Raw genomic sequence first — 13,366 nt, 5'->3', positions numbered from 1 at the left:
ACCTAAGTAGCTGAGACGGTCTGTGAACCGTGATCCTCCTGTCTCAGCCTCCCAAATGCTGGGGTTACAAGCGTGCGCCACCACGCCTGGCTGATAAGTAAATTTAGGCTAAGTTTTTGGGGAAGAAACTGAAGCACAAAATTTTAAGTAACTTGATTCAAAGGTAAGGCTAGAAAATGTATTGATTTCCAATTCAATGTTCTAGCAGACAAGGTGAAACTCCATTTTGTGTGTGTGTGTGTGTGTGTGTGTGTGTGTAACTAGGGATTGAACCCTAAAGGCATTCTACCTTCAAGCTACACCCCCAGCTCTATTTTTTATTCTGTGTGTTTTACTTTTTTTTTTTTTTGGTGGTATTGGGGTTCCTGGAAACCCTTCTACCTCTGGGCTACACTCCCAGACCTATTTTATATTTTTTAACTTGGCAACAGGGTCTCTTAAGCCAGCGCGGCTGGCTTTGAACCTGCGTGATCCTCCTGTCTCCGCCTCCCAAGCGCAGGGGATTACAAGCATGTGCCACCACATTGGCCTGTTTTACTTTTTTAAAACAAGAGTCTTGGCCGGGCGTGGTGGTGCACGCTTGTAATCCCAGCACTTGGGAGGCTGACACAGGAGGATCACATAGGTTGGAAGCCAGCCTCAGCTACTTAGTGAGGCTCTCAGCAACTTAGTGAGACCCTGTTTCCAAATAAAGTGTAAAATAGGTCTGGGAGTATAGCCCAGAGGTAGAAAGCCCCTGGGTTCCACCCCCAGTACCCCACACACACAAAAAAAATTGGGGACCAGAGATTGAATTTGGGGAATTACACCTGCTAGACGATTGCTCTACCACTGAGTTACACCCCTAGAACTCCTTTCATTTTGGGGATTTTTTTTTTTTTTAATAGGGGATTGAACCTAGGGGCATTCTATCTCTGAGCTACATTCCCAGATCTTTTTTATTTCAAAATAGGGTCTTGGGAGGCTGAGACAGGAAGAATACAGGTTTGAAGCCATCCTTGGCAATTTAACAAGGCCCGCTGCAACTTAAGTGAGATCCTGTTTCCAAATAAGAAATAAAATCAGCTTGGAGGTATAACTTGGAGGTAAAATGTCTCTGGGTTCCACCCCCAGTACACACACACACACACACACACACACACACACACACACAAGAAAGAAAGAAAGAAAGGAAGAAAGAAAGAAAGAAGAATACAGGTTTGAAGCCATCCTTGGCAATTTAACAAGGCCCGCTGCAACTTAAGTGAGATCCTGTTTCCAAATAAGAAATAAAATCAGCTTGGAGGTATAACTTGGAGGTAAAATGTCTCTGGGTTCCACCCCCAGTACACACACACACACACACACACACACACACACACACACACACAAGAAAGAAAGAAAGAAAGAAAGGAAGAAAGAAAGAAAGAAAGACGGACTTCTAAATTGCTGAAGCTGTTTATGAAATGGCAATCCTCTTGTTTCAGCTTCATCACCATGCTGTCACCCTCCCCCCTTTATTTTAAATTTTGAAACAGGTTCTCCCTAAGTTGTTGACGCTTACTTCAAACTTGTGATCCTCCTGCCTCAGCCTCCTGAGTCGCTGGGATTACAGACATGTGCTGCTGCACCCAGCTTCTTTTGATATTCTTTGATTCAGCATGTTTATATGTGTGTGTGGAGGGTGCTGGGTACTGGGCTGAACCCCAGAGCCTTGCACATGCTAGGCAAATGCGCTACCAAGCATCATTTTGCCTCAGAGGAGGAGGTAAAACAGTTTCATGTTTTGACATACATATATACATTGTGAAATGTTTAAATTAAGAAAATTAAGATATATCTGAGAATTTTAATTTTTGTGTGTGTGTGGGGGGGTACTAGAGGTTGAACCCAAGGACATTCTACCTCTCAGCTATACCCTAAGCCCTATTTTTTATTCTTTATTTTGAAACAGGGTCTCATTGAGTTGCAAAGGACCTCCCTAAGTAGCTGGGGCTGGCCACGATCTGATCCGGAATCCTTCTGTCTCAGCCTCCCAAATGCAGGGATTAAGTATGCGCTGCCACACCTGGCTAGCCCTTTTTATTTTAATTTCTTTGGTGGTGCAAGGGATTGAATGCAGGGATGGTCTGCCTCTGAACTATAAACTCAGCTCTGCTTTGTTTTTTATTTTGAAATAGAGTCTCCCCAAGTTGCTGAGGGGCTCACTAAGTTCCTGAGGCTAGTCTTGAACTTGTCTTCCTACCTCAGCCTCCCAAGTACTGGGATTATGGCTGTGTGTTAATGGCTACATTTTGAGATTTAATTCTAGTTTTAAAAAATCTCAGAAACATTTTCTGTGAAATTTCAAAGGCATGTGTGAGGGCGGGAACTGCGGTAATAATTCAGTGGGAGTGTAGCGCATCTGAAGACGCACTGTGGGCAAGGACTAACGGGTGTGTATGTTCTCCTGTACCTAGATATGCTTGTGGCACCTGGTAGGAATTCATTAATACATCAACATAGAACTGCTTACAATAATTATTGGACTTTATTGAGGAAAGGAATTATCTCATGCATCTAGAAAATTTTCTGGCAGTGATAAGGGCTCTGAAACATGAACAGTCCTTTTCTCGATTCTTCGTTATTAGTAACTGTTGTAGTGAGAAGGGAGAAGGTAGAACTCTTTTTTTGTGCTACAGATTGAAGGCTGGGCTTTGTACATGCCAAGCATGTGTAAAGCATCAAGCTCTACCCTGGTGCCAGGATAGAAGATTTAAATCCAGGAGGATACACTGTAATTCATTAGTTACGATTACTTCATTAATTCTAAGGTATACCTTGCTATACTTTTAATGCTTCCCTTCCTTTTTTTTTTTTTTTTTTTGTGGGACTGGGAATGGAACCCAGGGGCATTATACCTTTGAGCTACACCCCTAGCCCTATTTCTTATAATTTATTTATTTATTTATTTATTTATTTATTTATTTTGGTGGTACTGGGGTTCCTGGAAACCCTTCTACCTCCGGGCTGCACTTCCAGACCTATTTTATATTTTTATTTGGAAACAGGGTCTTTTAAGCCAGTGAGGCTAGCTTCGAACCTGCGCGATCCTCCTGTCTCCGCCTCCCAAGCGTGGGGATTACAAGCGTGTGCCACCACGCCTGGCTTATACTTTATTTTGAAACTTGAAATGAGGTCTCACTGAGTTGCAGAGGCCTCACTAAGTAGCTGAGGTTGGCTGCAAACCGTGATCCTCCTGTCTTAACCTCCCAAATGCTGAGATTACAAGCGTGTGCCACCACGCCTGGCTTCCTTTTTTATTTATTTATTTATTTATTTATTTATTTATTTATTTTTAATATATTGTGGATTGAATCCAGGATCTCACATGCATTAGACAAGTGTTCTACCACTGAATTCCATGCCTAGCCCTTTTTTAAATTTTAGTTTATTTTTTGTGACAGGATCTTGCTAAGTTACCCAGGCTATCCTTAAACTTTTGATCCTCTTGCCTTCCATCTTTCAAAACGCTAGTGCCTGCCCACATTCTCCTCTACTGGGTACTGAACGCAGGGCCTAGCAGGTTTATTTTATTTATTTATTTATTTATTTATTTATGGTGGTACTGGGGTTCCTGGAAACCCTTCTACCTCCGGGCTACACTCCCAGACCTATTTTATACTTTTTATTTGGAAACAGGGTCTCTTAAGCCAGCGAGGCTGGCTCCGAACCTGTGCGATCCTCCTGTCTCCGCCTCCCAAGCGCGGGGATTACAAGTGTGTATATTTTATTTGGAAACAGGGTCTCTTAAACCAGCTGAGGCTGGCTTCGAACCTGTGCCACCACGCCCAGCTAGCATGTTTATTTTTGAAACAGGGTCTCACTAAGTTGCAGAGGGCCTCACTAAGTAGCTGAGGCTGTCTGCAAACCTTGATCCTTCAGTCTCAGCCTCCCTAATGCTGGGATTTGCAAGCATGCGCCACCACACCCAGCTTTATTCTTTATTTTGAAACAGGGTCTGAGTTGCGAGACTGTCTGCAAACCGCTATCCTCCTGTCTCAGCCTCTCAAATGCTGAGATTACAAGCCTGGACCACCATGCCTGGCTCTATTTTATTTTTTTTATTTTGAAAGTGGGTCTCACTAAGTTGCTGGCTGTCAACCTGTGACCCTCTTATCTTAGTTTCCTAAGTACTGGGATTATAGGGGTGTCACCACACTTTAATTTTTGTATTGCATCTCACATTTCTTTTTTTTTTTCCTTTTTTATTCCTTTTGCGGGTCTGGGGATGGAACCCCAGGGGCATTTGACCTCCAAGCTATATCTCCTGCCCTATTTTTTTATTTTTTATTTTTTTGGTGGTACTGGGGTTCCTGGAAGCTACAGGCTACACTCCCAGACCTACTATATATATATATATATATATTTTTTTTTTTTTTTAATTTGGAAACAGGTCTCTTAAGCCAGCGAGGCTGGCTCCTAACCAGCGGGATCCTCCTGTCTCCGCCTCCCAAGTGCGGGGATTACAAGCGTGCGCCACCACGCCCGGCTATTTTTTTTATTTTGAAACAGGGTCTCACTAAGTTGCGGAGGGCCTTACTAAGTAACTGAGGCTGTTCGCGAACCACGATCCTCTGGTCTCAGCCTCCCAAATGCTGGGATTACAAGCGTGTGCCACCATGCCTGGCTCTGAATCTCACATTTCTAAGAACAATGTAACAGGACTTCTATTCAAATTTTAACAGATTTCTTGTGTATTTAGGATTGTTTTGTTTTTGCTTATTATTCTTTTTTTTGTGGTACTGGGCATTGAACACAGGGATCATCAACTTACATCCCCAGCTCTATTTTACTTTTATTTTGAAACAGAATCTCACTAGGTTGATGAGACTCATGCTGCTTGCTGAGGCTGTGCTCAGACCTGTGGTCCTCCTGTCTCAGCCTCCCAAGTACTGGGACTGCAAGCATGCGCCACCACGTCTGGCTTGTTTTTGCTTTTAGATAGTAGACAAAAGAGCTCTGAGGCAGTTTAGTCAAGCCTGTAGACTGTAGAAGGCCCAAATTACCTCTGCTTTCTCATTTTTCAGGAGCAGTAGAGAACTGTGGACAATTCTGCTTGGAAGGTCAGCTCTGAGAGAACTGGTAAGTGGTTGTGTTCTTGAGTGGTTTCTGGGTTTTTGTGTATCTTATGTTAAAAACAAAAGGCCCTGCTCTTTTTATTTTTTTATTTTTCCTGAAGTACTGGAGATGAAACCTAGGGGCATTCTACCTCCCAGCCCTATTTTTTATTCTTTATTTTGAAACAAAGTCTAAGTTTCAGAAGGCCTCACTAAGTAGCTGAGGCTGTTCTGGAACCCAGATATTATCTCAGCCTTCCAAGTACTGGGATTACAAGTGGGCCACTACTCTTGGTTTCTGCTTTTTCTTTGAAGTAGAAAAAGGCCACATTTTAAAATTTCTATAACCTATTTTTGTTACTGGGGTTTGAAATCAGGGGCATTCTACCTCTGAGGTATACTTCCAGCCCTATTTTATTTTTTATTTGGAAACAGGGTCTTATTAAGTTGTGGAGGGCTTCACTAAGTAGCAGAGGCTGGCTTTGAACCCATGATCCTCCTGTCTCAGCCTCCTAAGTACTGTGATTATAAGGGTGGGCCACTACACCCAGCTCTAGCTTTTTATTTATTTTATTATTCTTTTTTGTTTGTTTTTTGGAACTGGGGATGGAACCCAGGGGCATTCTACCACAGAGCTACACCCCTAGCCCTGTTTATTTATTTGTTTATTTTGCAGTATTGGGGATTGAACCCAGCGCCATTCTACCTCTGAGCTACAACCCTAGCCCTACTTTTTATTCTTTTTTTTTTTTTTTTTTTTTTTGTGGTACTGGGGTTCCTGGAAGCCCTTCTACCTCCGGGCTACCCTCCCAGACCTATTTTTACATTTTTATTTGGAAACAGGGTCTCCTAAGCCAGCGCGTGCAGCTGGCTTCGAACCTGCGTGATCCTCCTGTCTCTGCCTCCCAAGCGCGGGGATTACAAGAGTGTGCCACCACACCCGGCTAGCCCTACTTTTTATTCTAAAACAGGGTCTCACTGAGTTGCAAAGGGCTCACTAAGTAGCTGAGGCTGTCCACAAACTGCAGTCCTCCTGTCTCAGCCTCCCAGATGCTGGGATTACAAGCGTGTGCCACCATGCCTGACTCCCTAGCCATATTTTTAATCCATACCTAGTTTTTTTTTATATTTATATTTTGTTATATTTATATTTTTATATTTATTTATTTATTGGTGGTACTGGGAATGGAACCCAGGGGCCTTCTACCTCCAGGCTACAGTCCCAGACCTATTTTATATTTTATTTGGAAACAGGGTCTCTTAAACCAGCTGAGGCTGGCTTCGAACCTGCGCAATCCTTCTGTCTCTGCGTCCCAAACGCGGGGATTACAAGCATGCACTGCCACACCTGGCTAGCCCTTTTTATTTCTTTGGTGGTTTATTTTATTTTTTTTTTTTTGGTGGTACTGGGGTTCCTGGAAGCCCTTCTACCTCAGGGCTACACTCCCAGACCTGTTTTTACATTTTCATTTTGGAAACAGGGTCTCCTAAGCCAGTGTGCGGCTGGCTTCGAACCTGCGCGATCCTCCTGTCTCCGCCTCCCAAGCGCGGGGATTACAAGCGTGCGCCACCACGCCTGGCTGGTGGTTTATTTTGAAACAGGATCTTGCTAGATTGATGAGTGTCACTACTTGCTGAGGTTGTCCTTGAACCTGTGATCCTCCTGTATCAGCCTCCCAAGTACTGGGATTACAGACATGTTCCACCAGGTCTGGCTTATTTCTAAAACTTACACACATTATGCATTACCAACTACTCTTTGCTGAAATAGGACTATATCTTAAGGTGTCGCTGCTGTTTTCTAAACCTGCCTTTCTTTCTTTTTTTTAGGGGGGGTCTGGGGATGAACCCAGAGGCATTATACCTTCAAGTTACAGCCCCAGCCTGATTTCATTTCTTACTTGGAAAGGGTCTTGCTACGTTGATGTGAGTCTCACTACTTGTTGAGGCTGTCTTCAAATCTGTGATCCTCCTATCTCAGCCTCCCAGAACTAGAACTGCAGGCGTGTCCCACCACACCAGCTAAATCTGCCTTTCTTTGTAGCTCATTGACTCTTTTCTGGAAAAATACCAGTGCTGATTGATTGGGTGCTACCAACAGGACTGATGGATGCCATTCGGAGGACTTTTCTCTGCCTGCTGCTCTGCGCACCCTTTCCTTGTTTTCTGTTTAGCTCCTCCTCTCAGTCACAGAGGCTGTGCACTGTCAGGTCTAGAATCAGTAAAGAATAGTTGTTCATTTTGATCTTTGGGTATTTTTACCCTGTGAAGATGAAGTGTTAACTTGACAGTAAGTTATTCTTGATGTTTTTATTAATATAATGAATGTTACACCATTGTAGAACCTTAATCTTTTTTTTTTTTTTTGTGGTACTGAGGTTGAAACCCAGTTGCATTCTACCTCGAAGTGACACCCCCAGCCCTATTTTTTATTTTTATTTATTTATTTTTTTTGAAGATTTAAAGAAGTTTATTAGAAAGATAGAAATACAGAAAATAGAAATACAGCCCCATGCCAAAATAGCATAGGGGGGTGACCCGAAATGAATACATCCTATTTTTTATTTTTGTAATGGGGTCTCACAGAGTTGCAACGTTTTATTCTAAAACAGGGTCTCACTGAGTTGCAAAGGGCCTCACTAAGTAGCTGAGACTGTCCTTGAACCACGATCCTCCTGTCTCAGCCTCCCAAATGCTGGAATTACAAGTGTGCGCCACCACGCCCGGCTGCCTTAACATTTTTTGTTATGCCTGTCATCCTAGTAACTGGGACGCTTGTAATCACAGTTCTTGGGAGACGAGATAGGAGGATTGCACAGGTTTGAAACCAGCCTCAGCTACTTATGAGAGAGGCTCTCAGCAATGTAGTGAGACCCTGTTTCTAAATAAAATATAAAATAGGTCTGGGAGAGCCGGGTGTTGTGGCACACGCTTGTAATCCCAGCATTTGGGAGGCTGAGACCGGAGGATCATGGTTCGTAGCCAGCCTCAGCTACTTAGTAAGGTGCTTTGCAACTCAGTGAGAACCTGTTTCAAATTAAAGAATAAAAAATAGGGCTGGGGGTGTAGCTTGGAGGTAGAATGCCCCTGGGTTCCATCTCCAGTAACACAAAAGGAAAAAAAAAATAAAATAAGGCCTGGGAGTGTTGTCTGGAGGTAGAAAGCCACTGGGTTCCAATCCTACACACAAAAAAAAGACTCAAAGGAGAGCTGGTGGTGCATACTCTTAAACCCAGTACTTGGGAGCCGGGCGTGGTGGCGCACGCTTGTAATCCCAGCATTCAGGAGGCTGAGACCTGGAGGATCGCGGTTCGCGGACAGCCTCAGCTACTTAGTGAAGCCCTCTGCAACTCAGTGAGACCCGGTTTCAAAATAAAGAATAAAAAATAGGGCAGGGGGTGTAGCCCGGAGGTCAAATGCCCCTGGGTTCCATCCCCAGACCCGCACAAAAAAAAATAAATAAAAAAAATAAACAAATAAATAAAAATAAAAATAAACCCAGTACTTGGGAGGCTGAGACAGGGTGGCCAGCCTCAGCTTTTTAGTGAGGCCCTCCACAACTTAGTGAGATACTGTTTCAAAATAAAGAATAAAACAAGTAGGGCGTGGTGGCCCACACTTGTAATCCCAGTACTTGGGAGGTTGAGACAGGAGGATCGCACAGGTTCAAAGCCAGCCTCAGCTATTTAGTGAGGCTCTCAGCAACTTAGTGAGATTCTTTCCAAATAAAGTATAAAAGAGGTCTGGGAGTGTAGCCCGGAGGTAGAAGGCCCCTGGATTTCATCCTCAGCACCACAAAAATAAATAAATAAATAAATAAATAAATAAATAAATAAATAAATAATTGGGCTAGGTGTGTGGCTTGGAGGTATAAGGCCTCTGGATTCAGTCTCCAGCACCACACACACACACAAACAAACAAATAAAAAAAAGACTCAAAGGAATATGTAATCCTCAGTATGATCCTCAAATCTGATTAAAATCACTTTTGTATAATTTGTTCTTTTCTAGAATCAAATCGAAGCAGAACTGAATAAACATTGGCAGCGGCTGTTAGAAGGGCTTTCTTACTACAAACCTCCCAGGTATGGCTCTTTTATGACTCTAGTTAGAATAATTCCCCAGAGAGAGCTGGCATAAATGAAACTGGGTGTGTGTAGCGGGGGGAATTGAACCCAGGGGTATTCTACTTCTGGGCTACACTCCTCGTTCTTTTTTGTTTTATTTATTTATTTATTTATTTATTTATTTATTTATTTATTTCTACCTCTGAGCTATAACCTATTTTATATTTTGTTTGGAAACAGGGTCTCATTAAGTTGCTGAGAGCCTCTCTAAGTAGCTGAGGCTGGCTTTAAACCTGTGCGATCCTCCTGTTTCTGCCTTCCAAGCACAGGGATTACAAGTGTGCGCCACCATGCCCGGCTATTTTTATTTTAAACCATGGTCTCACTAATTTGCCGAGGGCATAAGTTGCTGAGGTTGGCCTCAAACCTGTGATCCTCCTGTCTCAGCCTCCCAAGTACTGTGATGAAACTGTTCTTTTTGTTTGTTTGTTTGTTTGTTTTGTTTTGGTACTGGGAATTGAACCCAGGGGCATTCTACTTCCAAGCTATACCCTCAGTTCTTTTTTATCTTTGTTTTGAAGCAGGATCTCACTGATTTGCTGAGATTGTCCTCAAAATTGTGATCGTCCTTTTCTTGCTCCCAAGGGGATTTTCACACCTGGCAAAACTATTCTTACATATTCTTTTATGATATTGCTGCATTAGGTAGATAAGAGAGAATACAATTTGGTTATCTATGGAAAAGAATATGGTACTTTTTTGTGTGTGGTATATTGAAGGGAAGGCAAATTTATTTCAGAAATGTAATAGTATTCAATTATCTAACTCCATATCTGGAATTAGATATTCATTTATTATTATTATTATTATTATTATTATTATTATTATTTTGAGGTATTGGGGTGGAATCCAGGGACATTCTACCTCCGAGCTATACCCCCCATTATTTATTTATTTATTTATTTATTTATTTACTTTTTGTGGTTCTAGGAATGGAACCCAGGGCCATTCTACCTCCAAGCTACACCCCTATCCCTATTTTTTTTAGTCTATTTATCTATTTTATTTATTTAATATTTATTTTTATGGTACTGGGGGCAAAACCCAGGGGCTTTTCTACCTCCAGGCTATACTCCCAGACCTACTTTATACTTTATTTGCAAACAGCATCTCACTAAGTTGCTGAGAGCCTCATTAAGTAGCTGAAGCTATACTCCCAGACTTACTTTATATTTTATTTGGAATCAGGGTCTCACTAAGTTGCTGAGAGCCTCACTAAGTAGCTGAGGCTGGCTTTGAACCTGTGCTATCTTCCTGTATCAGCCTCCCAAGCGCAGGGATTACAAGCATGCGCCACCACTCCTGGTCTAGTCTTTTTATTTGTAATTTTTAAATTTTTATTTATTTATTTTTTGCTGGTCTAGGGATGGAACCCAGGGGCATTTGGCCTCCGAGCTGCGCCCCCTGCCCTATTTTTTATTCTTTATTTAGAAACCGGGTCTCACTGAGTTGTAGAGGGCCTCACTAAGTAGCCGAGGCTGTCCACGAATCGCTATCCTCCAGTCTCAGCCTCCTGAATGTTGGGATTACAAGAGTGCGCCACCACGCCTAGCTTTAGTATTTTTATTTATTAATTTATTATTTATTTATTTATTTATTTTGGTGGTACTGGGGGTGGAACCCAGGGGCTTTTCTACCTCCAGGCTATACTCCCAGACCTATTTTATATTTTATTTGGAAACAGGGTCTCACTAAGTTGCTGAGAGCCTCACTAAGTAGCTGAGGCTGGCTTCGAACCTGTGCGAACCTCCTGTCTCAGCCTCCCAAGCGCGGGGATTACAAGCGTGTGCCCCCATGCCCAGCTCAATCTTTTTATTTTTAAAACAGGGTCTCACTGAGTTACAAAGGGCCTCACTAATTAGCTGAGGCTGTCCATGAACCTCAATCCTTCTTTCTCAGCCTCTCAAGTACTAGGATTACAAGAATGTACCACCATGCCATGCCCAGCTAGTCTTTTTATTTTGAAACATGGCCTCATTAAGTAGCTGATACTGGCTGCAGACCTACGGTTCTCCTGTCTCAGTCTCCCAAGTACCAGGATTATAAGCATGTGCCACCATGCTTGGCTAGATTTATTAATTATTTAATCCCTCCCTTCCTGTTTCCTTTCTTTTGTGTGGTACTGAGGATTGAACTCCCAGGGGCATTCTACCTCTGAGCTAAACCCCAGCCGTGCATTCAGTAGTCTGGGGATGAACTTGGGCATTCTATCTCCTGCCTGTACTTCCAGCCTTATTTTATTTTGAAACACTTAAGTTACAGGGGGGCATTACTAGTTGCTGAGGCTGGCCACGAACCTGTGTCCTCCTCTCTCAGCCTTCTACATACTTGGATTACCAATAGTGAGCCGCCACGCCCACTCGGCCCTTTGAGTTTTGAAGCAGCTTCACTAAGTTACCTTGTGCTGGCCTTGACCCTGTGATCCTTCTATTTCAGCCTCAGGAGTATTGAGATTATAGGCATGTACCATCATGGCCAGTTTAAACTGATATTTCTAATTTTTATTTAGGGTTTACCATGTTTGTGTGAGCACTACATGATAGATATAGCTGTGAACAATGATAATAGTAGCTAAAATATATTTACGTGTGTGTATGTAGTTTACTAAGTACCAGTTATTGTTCTCAACTTTTGGTTTATCATAAATTTATTCCCTGCAGTGACCCTTCAATGGGGTACTGGGGATTGAACTTGGGGCCTCACATATGCTAGGCAGGGACTCTACGCTGAGCTACATCCCAAGCACTTTTTTTCCCTAATTTTGGTGGTGCTGTGGATTGGACCCAGAGGCATTCTACCTTTGTGTTAACACTACTCCTAGCCCGCCTCGCCGTGCCTTGCCCCTCCCTCCCTCCCTCCCTCCCTATCTCTATCACTTTTCTCTTTTCTTTTCTTTTCTTTTCTTTCTTTGTACTGGGGATGGAACCCAGGGGTATTCTACCTCTGAGGTGCACCTCCAGTCCTATTTTTTATTGGTTATTTTGAAACAGGGTTTCACTAAGTTGCAGAGGGCTGTCACAAACTGCAATCCTCCTGTCTCAGCCTCCCACCCTTTTTGTTTTGAAACAGGTCTTGCTAGTTTGCTGAGGCTATAATCAAACCTGTGATCCTCCTCTCAACCTTTGAAGTACTGGGATTACAGGCTTGTACCACAGTGCCCAGCTGATTTTTTTTTTTTTTTGTCAGTACTGGAGTGGAACCCAGAAGCACTCTACCTCCAAGTGACACCCCCAGCCCTATTTTTTATTAATTATTTTGAAACAGGGTCTTACTGAGTTGCAAAGGGCCTCACTAAGTAGCTGAATCTGTCTGTGATCCTCTTGTCTCAGCCTCCCAAATGCTGGGATTACAAGCGTGTGCCATGACACCAGGCTGATTTTATATATATATATAATTTTTTTTTTGGCTTTCAGGGGCTGATGGAACCCAGGGGGATTGATATATATTTTAACAGCTGGGTGTGGTGGCTCACGCTTGTAATCCCAGCATTCGAGAGGCTGAGACTGGAGGTTCGTGGTTCGCAGACAGCCTCAGCTACTTAGTGAGGCCCTCTGCAACTCAGTGAGACCCGGTTTTAAAATAAAGAATAAAAAATAGGGCAGGGGGTGTAGCTCAGAGGTCTATGCCCCTGGGTTCTATCCCCAGACCCGCAGAGGTGGGGGAGTGTGTGTGTGTGTGTGTGTGTGTGTGTGTATTTTTTTTAACAATAGTACTAAGATACAAAGTAGTTAAGAAAGCCAAGACTAGGGGCTGAGGATGCAGTTTCGGGTGCAGTTCAATGGTAGAGGCTTGCCTAGCGTGCAGGAGACCCTGCATTTATTTCCCAAGACTGCAAAAAATAAAAAGATCAAAAGAATGAGAATACAGGCTGTGGGGTAGCCATTTCCCGTCATCCTTAGCGGGCTCTCCCGGTACTCACCGTCTTCCTGTCGTCCTCATTTCCCTTTCGCTTCTGAACACCTGCTGGATGAATCCCTAGTGTTGGGATTATTATGATGTTTTTACCATCTTCATTCAGTTTAATGATGAATAACTTTTTGTTATTTATCAGTTAACTCTTCTCCCATAATTATTTTGGAGTAATTCCCAGACATATTATTTTATCCATAAGTACTACATTAAATATTCAGAACATATGGACCTTGATATATTTATTATCTT

The 13,366-nt window shown here is 42.8% G+C and overlaps 1 protein-coding gene across 1 annotated transcript in view; it reads left to right on the top strand.

Moving 5' to 3' along the window:
* Positions 1–13,366, top strand: part of NUP188 (nucleoporin 188) — a gene marked incomplete at both ends in the record, with an annotated part of 63,949 nt that overhangs the window by 3,074 nt on the left and 47,509 nt on the right. Inside the window, 2 exons of the mRNA XM_080709298.1 lie at positions 5,049–5,103; positions 9,090–9,163. Of these exons, the coding sequence (XP_080565424.1) occupies positions 5,049–5,103; positions 9,090–9,163 (129 nt within the window). The remainder of the gene's footprint in view (positions 1–5,048; positions 5,104–9,089; positions 9,164–13,366) is intronic.

This window comes from Muscardinus avellanarius (genome assembly GCF_963383645.1).
Source record: "Muscardinus avellanarius genome assembly, chromosome: 13".
Classification (NCBI taxonomy): Eukaryota; Metazoa; Chordata; class Mammalia; order Rodentia; family Gliridae; genus Muscardinus; species Muscardinus avellanarius.
Note: the sequence above shows the minus strand (reverse complement) of the source record. Positions and strands in the feature narration are given on the sequence as shown.